The 14,707-nt window shown below is 38.4% G+C and overlaps 1 protein-coding gene across 1 annotated transcript; it reads right to left on the reverse strand.

Moving 5' to 3' along the window:
• Positions 1–8,253: 8,253 nt before the first annotated feature.
• Positions 8,254–14,344, reverse strand: LOC113782340. The gene is made up of 7 exons (XM_027328232.1): positions 13,981–14,344; positions 13,460–13,831; positions 12,800–12,901; positions 11,907–12,683; positions 11,143–11,681; positions 9,057–11,008; positions 8,254–8,962 (listed from the first exon to the last, which is right to left on the reverse strand). The coding sequence occupies exons 1-7, from the start codon at positions 14,342–14,344 to the stop codon at positions 8,254–8,256; spliced, it is 4,815 nt and encodes a 1,604-aa protein (XP_027184033.1).
• Between the last annotated feature and the right edge of the window lie 363 nt (positions 14,345–14,707).

A 14,707-nucleotide genomic window follows, 5' to 3' on the forward strand; every position in this document is an offset into this window, starting at 1 on the left:
GGTGTGTGGTGAAGTGGTTTGAGAAGCAAAGGTGCTAAGTTGGGTCTTTCCTTGGGTTTGCATGGTAAGTGACTAAGGAACCTTTCCTTTGATCTTGATAATGTTCAATTAGTGATTGGTGGTGGTTGAATAAGTGATTTTATGGATGATTTCATGATTTAGGTTGAAATTAGTGAAGTTTTATATTTAATTAGGATTTTTCTGTTCTCATATGATTGTTATTATGTGGTTATGTATGATGATTGGAAATGATAGTTGATGATTCTAGAAGGTGGAAAAAGTGGAATATTGCAAGGAAAATCTGGAAAATTAGGGTTCTTGGTTCTTCATTCTGTCCGAAATTTTTGGTCCTAGATAGAGGCCGAATTAGCCTTGGCTCAAAACATAAAAGTTGTAGGTATTGATGTTTTAAGGGTGCCTGTAAAATTTCAGGGCAATTGGAGTAGTGTAGAATGAGATAAGCCGAATTTACTGTTGCTGTTCTGGGTTCATCAGGATGTAAGAACTGCGCCTGTAATGGGTTGTTTTGACTGGAATTGCTTTGGATTTGGTTGTTGAGGTCTTCTGATGAAATGTAGCTTGATGTCTTAGCTACCGCATGCCTTTGGAATCAATGCATTTGGACCTGTATAGACTGAGTTGGACTAATTACAGCATAGTGTGATTTGTAAACCTGCAATTACGGTTCTGGTTTGGTATTCTGCATATTTGACCTAGTTGTGCTAGGATTTGGACTGAGTGGCCTTCTACATTGTTGTAGCCCTGTCTCTTAGCTTCGAAACGGAGGGTCTTGTACCTTCATCCGACAATCGTAGTGCTTTTGGCACCATTACCGCAAAATGACGTCAAAACTGTTTTTCTGGTTTTGAGCTTAATTTTCATTTCCGGACTTTTCCCTAGCTTGACTTGTCCTAGTACTACTTGGAGCTTGCTGGATGGTTATTGGATGAACTTGTTGTTGTGTGTGTACCTTTGGGTTTGAATGAGAAATATAATGAAGCCGTGATGGCTGGAAAAGTTAGCAAATTTAGGGGAAGTGCTGTCCGAACTTTGAAGGGACTTGTTGCATTGGGTTTGTGATCTAAGACTTGGATTTGAGCAAGGCAATGTTATATGCTGGATGATTTCAGAGCCGTGGAGGTGAGTGACCTCAAACTGTTTCCAAATTTACTTTTGAACCGCTTTCCTGCATTATCTACTTTTGAACTGTTTTCAACGTTACTTTTGGAACTGTTTTCTTACATATCATGCGTGCTTGCATATTAGTGTCTTGTTATTATTGATTTTGCTTTCAATGATTGTTAAAACGAGTTTTCTAGGCGAGTGTGTACTTTATCGCACTCGACCTTAATAAATATGAAATTTTCAATGATTAGTGATTAAATGCTACTTGCGCATGAATGTAAGCCTTTTGGGCTGAACTGGCCATTGCCCCTTGTTACCGGTCGTCTCGAGCCAGAAGCGGACTCGGTCGGGCGACTAGGAACTTGGGTGAACGTTTCGGTATACTCGAGTATTACCTTGTAGGTTGGTGGAGCCTGGCCAAAAGCCAGGGACGGGGTGAATGAATGCACGAATGAAACCAAATGCAATGAAATGACAGGAGAACGAACGTATCCTTTTCATGAATGTTACTACCGCTTTCCATTGTAAATGTTTCTTGAATTATTGATACTCCATATTGAAATGACATTATTGAAATGAACGATTGTGAAACTGATTTGATAACTGATTTTATTGGTTACTCGCTGAGCTTCTAGCTCACCCCAAAAATGTTTTATTCCCCTCCACAGGGCTCAAGGCGAAGGAAGGGCTTGTAGTGTTTATTCATGGATTATCTCATGTATGGATTGAATTTGGATTCCCTTTTTGCGTAATGATTCATATTGGGATTGTATTGAACGTTTAGAATTGATTGGATGTGTAATAGTCTAGTTTTGGACTTCCTCCTGTATACTAATTGTGATCAAGGATCAGAGTGGCGCTGCGGAAGCGTGGACGCTTCGCTTTTGATATGTAAAGTTTGGGAACCTTTGATGTATATTTGATATATATATCTTGAAATTCAATTGAGGATTGTAGTGAACGACTGAGTCCCGGCGAGAGCTGGGCAGGCGGCCCGCCGAACCCTCTGGTTCGCCTCAGGGGGAGGTGGGCCTGTCACAAAGTCATTCTTCAAAGTTAGGATGAATGGTCTCATGCTAGCAAAACAGGAAGAATAAATATTTGTCCGAAGTGTTTATTTGGATATATGGTGTACGGAAGAACTAAATGAATTAGTAGGTAAGATTATTACTCTTGATCGGCAATGACATAGTCTCGGGCAATGGATGTTTTCCCCTGAGAAGTGATACTTTTGACAGGTAAAGCATGTAGCACAATTGCCATGACATCTAAGGAATTTTTTAAAAAAAAATCAGTATGCTAGGGGTTTCTTGCTAGCTGGAAAAGATATTGCATGGTATGAGCGTTAACTTACTTATAAGCTCATCAGTGTCAGCAATTGCGGCTAAAGCAGAGAAAGAACGTAGCTGGAAATGAAGTGGAAGAGAAGGCTGACCAGGCTCTTGAATTTCTTCAACTAAAGTATCTTCAGTAGCAAGGAAATGAAATGGATATTCGCTGATGGCAGTAGGAGGGTTTGGCAGAGAAATAAAAGCTTTAGAGATGTAGTATCTTTTAAACGGTACAAGCAATTGTGGTTTTTCATCGAGAATGTTTTGAGGAACATGCATTTCGACTGTAGTACCCTGTGATTAGCAAGTATTAAACTGCAGTAGAATTTAATTTTATGATTGGAAGGAAAAAGGAAGACTTAGATATATATCACCTCTGCGTCAGCAAGCACAAATGTTTGATAATGTTGGTGAAGGATTGAGCAATACTTCATATGAGTTGCTTCAATTGCCTGGACAATAACTCCCCAGTTTTTCAAGGATGGGTGAACAGCAGACAAAGGAATGCTACCAGGTTTCATTTTTTGGGGTATTTTGTAACAGGATGTAATTTGAAGAGATGATTGAGCGTTGTGGCTATTTGGAGAAGAGACTAAGTTTACTTTATTGGTAGCAGGTCATGAATATCAAGCAGAGAAAGGGTAAATGATTTGTAGCGTGGTAGGTAATAAAAATGCGAGTAATAATGCAGGGAGGTGGGATATTGTGTGCTACTAGCTTTGAACTTTTGATCTAAAATAATTTGGTGCAACGTGAGATGGTTGTGGATGCCAATGCTAAACTATATGAAAAGGAACACTAAGCAGGGGCCATAATTGTATACATCAAGTGGAGAATTTGTAATATTTGTCATAGTGTATTAGTAAACACCATAATTTAAATTAATTAAAAGAAGGGAGCTCGTTTAAATTGATGAAGTTGTACTGAAACATAGAAATAAGTAATGCAAATGTAATGTACAGTGAAGGAATATTTCAGGCAGAAAAGAAAAGCTTGGCTGATCAGTGTTGGGTCATCCGTGATGTTTGGTTGAGATAAGGCTTTGCATTGTCAGGAATCTGATAAGCTTTTGCAGTAGGGGAATATATTCCTGGGCAGAATAAATTGTTGGATATGCATGCCAGTCAAAATGAGCAACAGTAGTTTCGTTGTTGAGAAGCACGCTACTAATAAGCTGATTATACATTTAATGGAGTAGTACATATGTAAGTGGATATTCGGCCACCATAAAAATACAGCAGGAAGGTATTGTACCAAGGGAAAATTTTCTCAATTCCATCACTATTAAAGATTAAGACAGCAAAGCTTGTCTGTGACTCTGGAATGAAGACAAGTGTGTCATTATGTTGCAGATGATGGTCCAGAACAAACTTTCTCCAATTTCGTTTGAGGTGGTTGCGTTTGATTCCAACTTCAGTAATGCTGTGGCCAATTTTTAGAACTATATTTGGAGTTCTCTTACCATTTAAAAAGTGATCAACAAATCGAGGGAGTTTCTAGAAATAAGAGAATGTAAGTTAGTTTGTGAAGGAGGGTAAATTATTGTACCGGATGAAACCTTTCTAGAAATGGTGGGTAGAACAGATGATTACCAAGGAACCGGGATATGCTGAATCAAATGTTTGATAAAAGCATATTGAATTCGACAAATCTTGAGAGAAATCCAGACTTAGCGATGAGGAAACAATTTGTTGGCGAAGTGATAAAAATATAGGATCTGTCAAGATGAAAGAATGATGTTGTAAGATGCAGTAACTGGTATATATATACTTCTAAATTAGAATGGCAAACATAACGTGTGAACCTATTCTGCTTTGCTGATGCAAAAGATTGGGTAGGGAAACTGTCGATCGGAGATAGACTTTCTTTTTTAGTTCACAGAAATGAATCGTATCAAAAATTAAATCTCCAGCATGCCGAAGTAACAGCATATGATGTTCTGTGATCATGTTTTCATGACAATATTCTACCCATCCTTCTTCAAAGCAGTTATTTCTGACTGAGACTGTCCATCGCTGCAATCCATGCCTGAAGATGATTTTAGTGTCATCGTGTTGGCTGAGCAATATTTGAAATTCGTGAGGCAGTTATTTCTGACTGAGACTGTCCATCGCTGCAATCCATGCCTGAAGATGATTTTAGTGTCATCGTGTTGGCTGAGCAATATTTGAAATTCATGAGGCAGAGGCTGCATGGTGCATAAAAGGGGAGGTCATTTTTAAACGCAAATGCAAGAGTAACCCATAAAAAAGCTATTACATTGGAGGAAAATATTATTACCTGTCCTCTGTTTTTGCACCTAATAAGAAAGCAATGTGTTTGTGGAGCATTGCTTGCGATGTAAGAGTAATCCACAGAAACGATAGATGTTTCAGCCATGAAGCTGTTAAGGTGAATGGACGAGATATTGTTAATAATAGAGCACTGCATAGAGTTAGGGAAGTAAAAGTAATAAATATGAGTGCAGTTGGTGAGTGTAGGTGCATAAGTTTGAGTTATGAACGCATACTGAAAGGGATCAGCAGCAAAAACCTGTTGGTGTAGTGAGGAGCAAATCTGCTGCTTGATGTGTTCAGTTAAGAAAGCAAAGGCATGCAGATACAAACAAGGAATGGAAAACGGAATAGATTGATATATTTATACTACTGAGTGATGCCTGTTTGTTACAGCAAAACAGAGATTTTGTAATTAATACTATATCTGTTATGTACATTGAATAATTAATGCCGAAGTGGATAGCTTTAGAGTAAAATTATGACCAAAGCGTTCTGGTGTAACTGGAGGGTAATGAGCATCTCATAGAAATATAAGGATTGAATAGCTGGGAAAAGGTAAATGGAAGTAAAATGTCTAGTCAAAAGAGCAACAGAACAAGACACAAAGGTCTTTTAATTTTAGTTGCAAGTTCCAACAAAAGCAATCAAGTACTGGCAGCATAGTTCCCTTAGGGAAATAAAGTACTAAATAAAATAAAGCTCACAAGAAGGGGGTAAAGCATAGGTAGCATGGTTTCTCAAGCAGAATAATATGATGAACAAAAATTGATTGATAGCAACATACAATATTGCTTGGTATTTGGGGTTTTTTACACAAAAAGAAAATGACAGCAGTTTAAATGAGCTTCGCCTTCTTCTTGGAGCCTTTAGTGATAGCCTGGGAAGTGTTATTGCTTCCATCAGCTAAGACATGAAATTTTTCAGTTAGACGATTTCTAGCCTTCGAAGCTGCCTTGGTTTCTTTAACAGGTGCAGTGACTGTAGCAAAATGAATTTTGTTAATAAAGGCAAAATTGTAATAGCTGTTTATATAGGCTATATCTAACAATCATAGATAAGTATCTATTCAATTGTCTGGTAGAGGCAGAAGAACAAAGGAGTTTTTGAACTGATGTTTATGAGCTATAATTTTTTGGATTGGGAAGGAAATAAAGCCTATGTTAACAAAAAAGGTGATGTATAAGGTAACGTTTCAACTCCTGATACCTGAAGTAATGGTGTCAGCAGTGTCAGGCTGTAGCTCAATTAACAAAGTAGCATTTTTGGATTCAGCATTTTTGGATTCAGTTGGCGATTGAATAGGATCAGCATTGAGAACTTCAGAAAAGTAGATAATTGTATAGCGTTGCTTTGCATCAGCCATATGAGTCTGCATCGGTTTTATATGTACCAGAAACCACTTTGACTCCAGCTCCTTATGGACAACCTCCAGAGGGAGTTCAATGTTCTATGGAAGGAAAACGTATAGGAGAAGAATAAGTAAACAGATAAGGATTATATGCAGAATGGAGACGTCTGTTGCATTAAGTGTTAAATGGAAATAATAATAATGTGGCAATCACTATTTGAAAGGACAACATGCCTGCTTAAAATGGTCCATTATTTCAAAAGCAGTGAAGGTTAGCAGCTTTTCGGCTTGTTCTCCAAAGACAGAAACTGTGATCGTACCAGAATCATCACATAAATCCATATCAAAGCGACACCTATAGATGTATGTAAATTTCAGGGAGGCATGTCTATTAAAGAAGAGTTAAATAATGGACTAGCATAACTGATACGTTAATGACTTTCAAAGTAACTACCTAGGCTGAGCATGATGCTTTTCTTTGCATGTGTTGCACACAAAAATAACTCCATTTGCAGCAGCAGTGCCCCGACAGCATTTTTTACAGCTCATATACCAGTATTTCTGGAATATATGCTGAAAAGAGAACCTTGCTTTAACCCATACATTCTAAAAACACAGCAATGAAAGGCACAGCGTTAACCCATATATTAATATGCAAATCGATAGTTAAATAACAGAATAGGCGAAAAAGCATGGAACCTTTTGTGATGGCCTGACATTTGAAATTAAAGTCATTTTCTGATCTGATTTCACAGATATGTCAGGGTTATACTTAATATAGGTTTTTTGATCAACGATTGCTGCAAGTAGCTTGGTATTTCTCATCGCCCTGTGATAGAGGAAATGGAAAAAAGTAATGGAAGGAAGTGATCATAGATGATTGATTGCTTATGTGATATAAATAATGAATCAGTACCAGTTCTTTAATTCTCTTGCTTGTTGCACAGGAGGGTCAACGAGGATCGCAGAATCAAACCACGTTGACAGTGTAACTCCTATAGGATTAAGAATGAATAAATTTTGTATGCAAATGGAAATTAAAATAAAGATGTATAGAGGTAAAATTACAGTTATAGTTGCTAACTTTCAATCTGCGACATATGATGACAGGGTAGTTGTGTAATTCAGCTATTATTTGTTGTCCTTCATTCCTGATGAAATCATCCCACATCGAAAGTATGACAGCTTGTGATCTAACAAGACGACAATAAGCAGTTGTCAAGACATACAAAGGATATACAGAAAATGAGGAGAGAACTAAGTAAGAGTTTGAAGAGCAGCAGAAAGAAACGTTATTGTTCATTGACAAGGACGAATTTTTGGACAACAGATTCTTTGAAATCTTTATTAATGATTCTTGTGTCTTGTGCCTCAATAACTATTCCAAGGACATCTGGCAAAGTGAAATGATCTTGTAAAAGCTTTTCTGAGTTGAAATTCATGATATATGTGTAACACACAACATACAAACCGACAGATTTATCCCTATGATCCATGAACTGTGCCAAGTCTGTGAATTGAGTGCAGTTAAATTTCACAGGCATCATATCTTCGACATCAGGATCCTGTTCAATAACGATTTTACTTTTGATGATCCATTGTACTTTCAGTTCAGCCGTCTGATATTTTGGGTGGATTGGTTTAACCAGAGCATTCGAAATTCTGTACTTTTTGTAGACCTGCAAGAGTGGTCCGACCCTAGGAATATCACGGTTGAAAATAATGCCTTCAACCTTTGATCCCTATTTCATAAGAGAAAATGTTTCAGAATAAATCAGTTGTGAATATGAACGTAATATAAACAGAAAGATTGAATGCAGCGGTTGTATTTATCTACCTCTACATGAACAAAAAATAAAGAAAGATTAAATGCAGAGGCTGTACTTGTTTACCTGTTCATCAACAAAAATAAACTTTTGTTTCTTTGTCGGTGTCGACAGTGATTGGGTAACCTGTTGTTTTTCTTGAACAATAACTTTGCATGACCACTCTTGCATATCAGGTATAATTTCTTTTATGGCTAAGAACTTGTCCATGCTACATGGGAAAACATCAAGGAAAAATCTATCAAATGTTAGTATAAATTAAGAATGGTATTGCAGGCATCATAACAATAGAATAATAATTATGGCTAACAAACCTTAAATGGAAATAACTCTAACATGTAGAAATATCATGCAGTGAGGTGAAGTATTTCTTCAAAGACAACATTTCTAGTCTTCCAATCAGTTTTTATGCCATCAAAAGTTCCAGGCAGGATAAGGATTTTGACTGCTGCAGAAGTTTTAACTCTAGATAAAGCAACATATAGTTGCCCGTGAGAAAAAACTGGCTCACGGAGGTAGATTCCAACATAATCTAGTGTTTGGCCTTGGGATTTGTTTATTGTCAAGGCAAAACAGACACGAACAGGAAATTGTGTCCTTATAAACGGCAGGCCATTCTTGTCATTATCAGATACTTGCATAGGAATTTTAGGGAAAAAGATTCTTTTCCCTTGATGTTGGCCAAAAGCTATCTCTGCACAGATAGTATTCTGTCTTAGCTCTCTGCAAATGAGTCGTGTACCATTGCATAATCCTTCAGTAGGGTTGAGGTTTCTCATAAGCATGATTGGACAATTTTCTTTGAGCACCAGTTTGTGAGGAGGAAGGCCTTTTGGATTTTGAGAATTCAAGAAATCTTCATAGTCTCCTTGATGGCGTGGATCAACAGTTCTATCAGAACTGACATACACATGAAGATTCCCAGGAAATCTTCTGATTAGCATGTCATTTATTTCATCAACTGAGGTATTTTTTGGAGCAAGGACACATCTATTGATCATACTATAAGGATCTTTTAAATAGGCTGTTAAATCTGGAAAAACAAATTCCAGCAACCTGTTCGTAACAAATCTAAGTGAGAATATATAAATGTTGAAGTCCAGAAGAAATGCTTGATAAAAGTAGCATTCAAAAGGGCAAATTCTTTAACCTGTTCAAAGATTTCTCTTTGTCAGTATAAGGAATGACCATCTCAGAAGATAAGGTTATTTCGCCATCTATGTCAACAGGCTCTCTTCCTTCTCCTATTCTTAATAAGAATTCTGAGAACGCTGGATCTAAGATGGCTCGCATATTCTGTGTCAAATGCAGCTTCTGGAGCTTAAGCCACAAAGGAGAGTTAGGAAGACTGGATTCGATAAGAGTCTGTTTTGTTGCCTGTTTGATAACCGGCAAAGTTTGACGGAAGTCGCCACCGAAAACAACTACTTTTCCTCCAAATGGAAGGTCACAGTCCATTATATCCCTAAGTAAACCATCAAAGGCTTCAACAATTTCTCGTTTTGCCATTGAAGCCTCGTCAAACAAGATTAACCTTGATTGAAAAAGCAATCTTGCAACACTGCCCTGTTTACTAATCTGGCAGGTTTTATTTCTAAAAAAATCTAGTGGCATCTTGAATCTAGAGTGAGCTGTTCTTCCTCCTGGAAGAATAGACGCTGCGACACCCGACGTTGCAACTGCAATAGCAATGTGGCCTTGGGATCTCAAAGTAGCTAGAAGGGACCGATATAAGAAAGTCTTACCAGTTTCCCCAGGGCCATCAACAAAAAAATTCTGGCCAATGGGAGAGAAAACTGATTGCAGAATTAAATCATAGGCGTGCCGTTGTTCAATATTTAACCTCGAAGACATTATTAGATCCTCTGCTAGAACTTCAATATTTCTCTCACATTCAATCTCCTTTGTTAGCTTATCATAGTGAACAGCTGGTGGAATGTCTGTAGTTAGATGGTAGTCAGGAAAACTCTTACCCATTTGTTCGACCATTTTTTTAATTTCCTGCAGGGCCTTATTTCTAATTTCTTCAGCCGTATAAAAACAGAGGTGGTGAGATCGGTGGTAATCTACAGAGAGTTCTAGCTGAAATTTGTTCCAAAGAAATCGAGGATCTGTCGGAGAACAATGAACAAGAATAGTAGCAAATAAGAGTCTCAAAGAGGATGGCATTTGAAAAAGAGCTGCTTCTTCAAGAGTCTCTTGTAGATATGTATCGGACTGTAAAAGCCCAAGGGCCAAAGCAGCATCTCTAAAGCAATCCATTTTTTGGCCACTAATAGTTAAGAGGTCATCAAATGACGTAGGTGCTCGAACATGAGTAAGCAGTAGTCTAAGGTAGTATCTCTCGCCTTCATGAGGGCTGATTGCCACTAGCCTTCCAATGGCTTTCTTACGCTTTCTCTCAGTCCAAGCTTTATATTTAAAAGACCAAACAAAATGCTCTGGAAATTCTCTATAAAAGCACTTCAAGGTTTCAGCCCTTTCATTTGTTTTGTTCATTTTGAAGAACTCGATCAACATGGTTTTTGAGAAGTCAATTTTCCTCATCAGCGGCAAAAGGTCCGAGTTTTTGTTGAAAGTGATGAGCTGCTGGCCAGGTAGGTGAACCTGTAGAGTATAGACAGCTGGAGTCATCTCGTTTAGCCTAAATTCAAAGATGCGCCAAAAAGCCTCGGGGGGCGAAATCCATCTTCCCTGCTGGAATTCTCTAATCTCATCGACATTGGCACGGGAATCGTCAGATATAATTTTGAAGCTGATAAGATCGTGTCCTTTGAAGATGTACTTGAACAAATACTTAACCAGCTTCAAAGTGGAACAGATTTCCACATTCATGTGGCAATCAAACAAGGCTAAAAGATATGGGTTATAAGGAATGATCCATCTATTGTCAAGCTCAAACCTGCGAACAGTTATTTTACTGCCATCGTTCCGCCGCCTATAGTATGGATAGCTGTCTTCGGCATGAGTTGTATGTTCACAGAAGTTTTTTGGATAATGATTTTTACAGCTACCATCTTTCATACAAGGGCTATTCTTACCCATGTGTCCGTAAGGTCCATGAACCATGTGCTTAAGAACAAGAGAATACAAATGAGGGAACTGCTTAGGATCAGAAGCTCAGCAGAAACTATTCTATCGTATGACTCAGGATTAAGCAATTTAAATTGTGGCTTCAAGATTAATAATAAGTGAGCATGAGGAAAGCCCCGTTTTTGGAATTCAATAACATAAACGCATGCAGCAACTTCTCCAAAAATTTTCTTGTCTAAAAGTTCAGCCTTAAGCATTTCATATTTTGCTCTAAACACTCTAGACAAAAGATCTGGCCTATCCTGAGGTTTTTCTTTAAATTGCAGATTATCTTGAATCTCTTTCCACATTGGATTACATGTCATGGTCAGGAAAATATCCGGCTTTCCATATTTTTGTACCAATGCCATTGCATCAAGATATCGTCGCCTCATATCTCTTGGCCCACCGATAAAAGAAGCTGGTAATATCACTTTTCGCCCAACTTTTAAGCCTTCGCTCTGACCAATAGAAACACTATCTAGCACTTCTTGGAGGATTTCTGTCCGAATATCATTTTGCCTCTTGCGCTGAAAATCCAGGTGTGATGTTTCAATTTTGACATAGGAATCAACTGAAAATTGCTGCAGCAATCTAAGAGTATGCAATAGCATGGATTCGCCATTCTTCCTGATCTGGAACCTATAGCAGTAATACTCTCTAGCCGATACAGTATGCTCATCCTTCTTTCCATGATCAGCAGCTATAGGAAATGAAAAAATCTACACGTAAACAGAAGTTTATTTCGTAACCGGTAAGCTGAAAAACTATAAAACGTAGGACATGTACTTGCCTCTTTTTTCTAAATCCATAAGTTCAGATGGTTCATGCACAGAAGAGGGATCAATGATAACCTCTTCATCAAAGGAATGATCAGTTCATTTTCTTTTATAAGCTCGTTTAATTCCATGGTGCCATCCAGATTCACCACGCGGAAATAAGAGAGGATACTGCAAAGGATCATAACAAGCATAATAATGCTGGACCTTGTGAGCAGTATTTGACCGGCTATATACAAGAATATGCGGTTGCCTATCGACTGATTCATCATCATTTTCAGTCCATATAGCAGCAACTTGAGAAGCAGAAGAAAGATTATAAATGCGCTGGTCAAGGCCAGGAAAGCAGTTAAGGACAACATTATGCTTTTCAAGATCTGGGACATCACTTATGTCCTTAAAGAATCTAGCATAAGGATTATTAGAAAGTATGTCCATCAAAAGCTTCAAAGTGCTCTCGAGAAGCTTGTCAGAAGCAGCGACTCGCCTGATTAAGTCTTCATCGGTATCAAAAAAGTAGAGGTGGATTCCACAGGGTCTATCATCAGGCTGCGATAAACTATTCAAAAAATGATAAACCTGCCCCTGGACACGAAAGGTATATACTCCCCTTGTATTCCTTGTCAATTCTGGATCATACTTTGCAGCAAATGAAGTGAAAGACACATTATTGTTATAGGTGCGAGATAATTTCCTAAAATGCTCACATTCTTCATCATCTCCTATGAATAGACGCTTTAGAGCATAAGGCATTGGAGGAGCAACAATAGAAATTTCTCCTTGGGAGCAGCAAAACCTCGGGGGTTCCAAATAGAATCTTTTAGCTCCATAATACTGACAATCAAGAGCATCAGGGAGCAACAAAGATTCTTTAGCAATTTCATCAATCCTAGATTTTTTTGAGCGACGACGTTCAGTAAGTGTCCCTGCAGTTTAAGCTATATAATGGGAATGATGTTCGCAAGGAAATCTGAAAGAAGCACAGAATGAAGGGAATACGAGAGGCAAAGGTTACAAATATGACAAACAAAGAAAGGGCAACCTGATTGCCTCCTTGTTGTCAATATAACGTTTGAAAGATTCGTTGTAGCAGCTGTAACACCAACATGAGAACGAGATGATTTGCTGGTAGCATTCGTGTTGCCTGGCAAACCATTGTAATTTTTTTTAGAAGGAACAACTGTTTGTTCTTAAAGAAATAGGGCATCTATAAGTGCAGGAGCGCAAATTCTAATAAGCCGGGCATAACGCAAAGTATTGCCTTGGAAGAGAGATATTGTTTTTTTTTTGTAAAAGGTACAGGTTGAAAACGAAAGGGAAGAAAAAGGATCAGCAAAATGAACGAGTAATACCTGTAGGCTGAGTAGAGCAAAAAGACCGAGGACTGAATGAAATAGAAGAAGACGGAAACTGCTCAATTAAGTGGCTTGAGCATGAAGTACTGGAAGAGCCAAGGGACTTAAGATTTGACCCATGCATAGGGTCATGAGGTAAACAATGGGATCCCAGAAGATCAATTTTTTTCTTTTTGTCAAAACAATTTCGTGGGGGACGTTTTCTACGCGGAACTCTGCCACTGCATGAAGCTGAAGCGAGACAGAGATATAGATGGTGTTATGCATATAGAAATAGCAGACAGAAGATGGCAATAGTGGAAGTGAAGAAGAAACACAAGGGAAACTATTTCTAAGTGCTGCAATACCTGTACACTGGCCGGTACTTTTAGATGGGAGATTTAATGCAGTAGAAGGAGGAACACAGTTTCTGGAGAAGTGATTTGAAGGAGCTGCATCGAGGGGGCTTAGAATTTCAATCATTAAGTTGTTAACAGATGTGGAGGTATTATGTGCATTTTTACTCACAGCATCAGAAGTTTGCTGTTCCTGGCTTGAGGCTATAACAATGTTATGTGGAGGATGATCCAATGCTTTAGATAAGGCATTCTCATGAATGAGAGGAGAAGGTTGAACAGTAGCTGAAAGATGAAGGGAGGGAGAGTCCTGCTCTTTCTGTTTTGGAGAACTACTTTGTGGGTCAGCTTGCCGACAGTGAACTGTACGATTCAGGAGACGGGCTGCAAAGTGTACAAATAGATGGGCTAGTTTGCATCAGAGGAGCACACAGAAAATGAAGGCAGGCAAAGATGCAGACATGGGGAGAACAATGAAATAACTATAAATGGCTTTGGGGCAGACAACTAAAATAGTGCCATGGTATATATACCTTCAGAATCCAAACTATATTGCACTAAATGTAGGACAACAGGAGAGGAACAAGCTCCACTAGATAGACAGAGTGAGGCAGGCATAGCGGCAGACATATAGTTCAACGATTCTTGAAGCGCAACAGAACGACTATCGACAACCTGACCATGACAACCTGGTAACGAGTCGTTACGAGTAGGAGCTGAATTAGAGAAACAAACACCAGTTTCAACATGCCCGAATGGCACCGTACGAAGGTAAGAGCGCGATGATTTATCCTTTTTCTTAAGAAGCCTGGCCTCACGCCTCCGGCGTGAAAGTGCAGCCTTGGCAATGGGTGACATTTCTGCATAACGCTTCCAGCGCATAGCATTTTTATCCATCTCAAAAAAAAAACTAAGGAGTAACAATTCAGATATGATGCCCTTGTAAGAACTCACAATAAGTATAAAAGAGCATAGTAGAATCCAAAGGGAAAAGCTCAAAACGCGTGAGCTGCTATAAAGAACAGGGTATAAGAAATTATACAAGCAAGCGATAAAGGCCTGCTAGAACAGCAGCCACAGTACCAGGTTGCAACAAAGAAAAATACTAACCAAACCATGAAAAATCCAAAGAATTGAACAATCCAAATATGATGACTTTGTAAGAACCAAGAATGAGCATAAAAGAACATTGTAGAATCCAAAAGAAAGAACACAACACACGTGAATTCATATGCTCAAATAGTGTGGGATGCATATTGT

Source organism: Coffea eugenioides, chromosome 9 (assembly GCF_003713205.1).
Source record: "Coffea eugenioides isolate CCC68of chromosome 9, Ceug_1.0, whole genome shotgun sequence".
Taxonomy (NCBI): Eukaryota; Viridiplantae; Streptophyta; class Magnoliopsida; order Gentianales; family Rubiaceae; genus Coffea; species Coffea eugenioides.

Bases quoted from the DNA above. Each gene is read 5' to 3' on its own strand.
- LOC113782340 (XM_027328232.1), bottom strand. From the start codon at position 14,344: ATGGATAAAAATGCTATGCGCTGGAAGCGTTATGCAGAAATGTCACCC. The intron at 13,832-13,980 runs GTATATATACCA...TACACTTTGCAG, and splicing joins ATATAGTTTGGATTCTGAAG to CCCGTCTCCTGAATCGTACA. The intron at 11,682-11,906 runs GTGAATCTGGAT...CATTTCCTATAG, and splicing joins TCCTCTCTTATTTCCGCGTG to CTGCTGATCATGGAAAGAAG.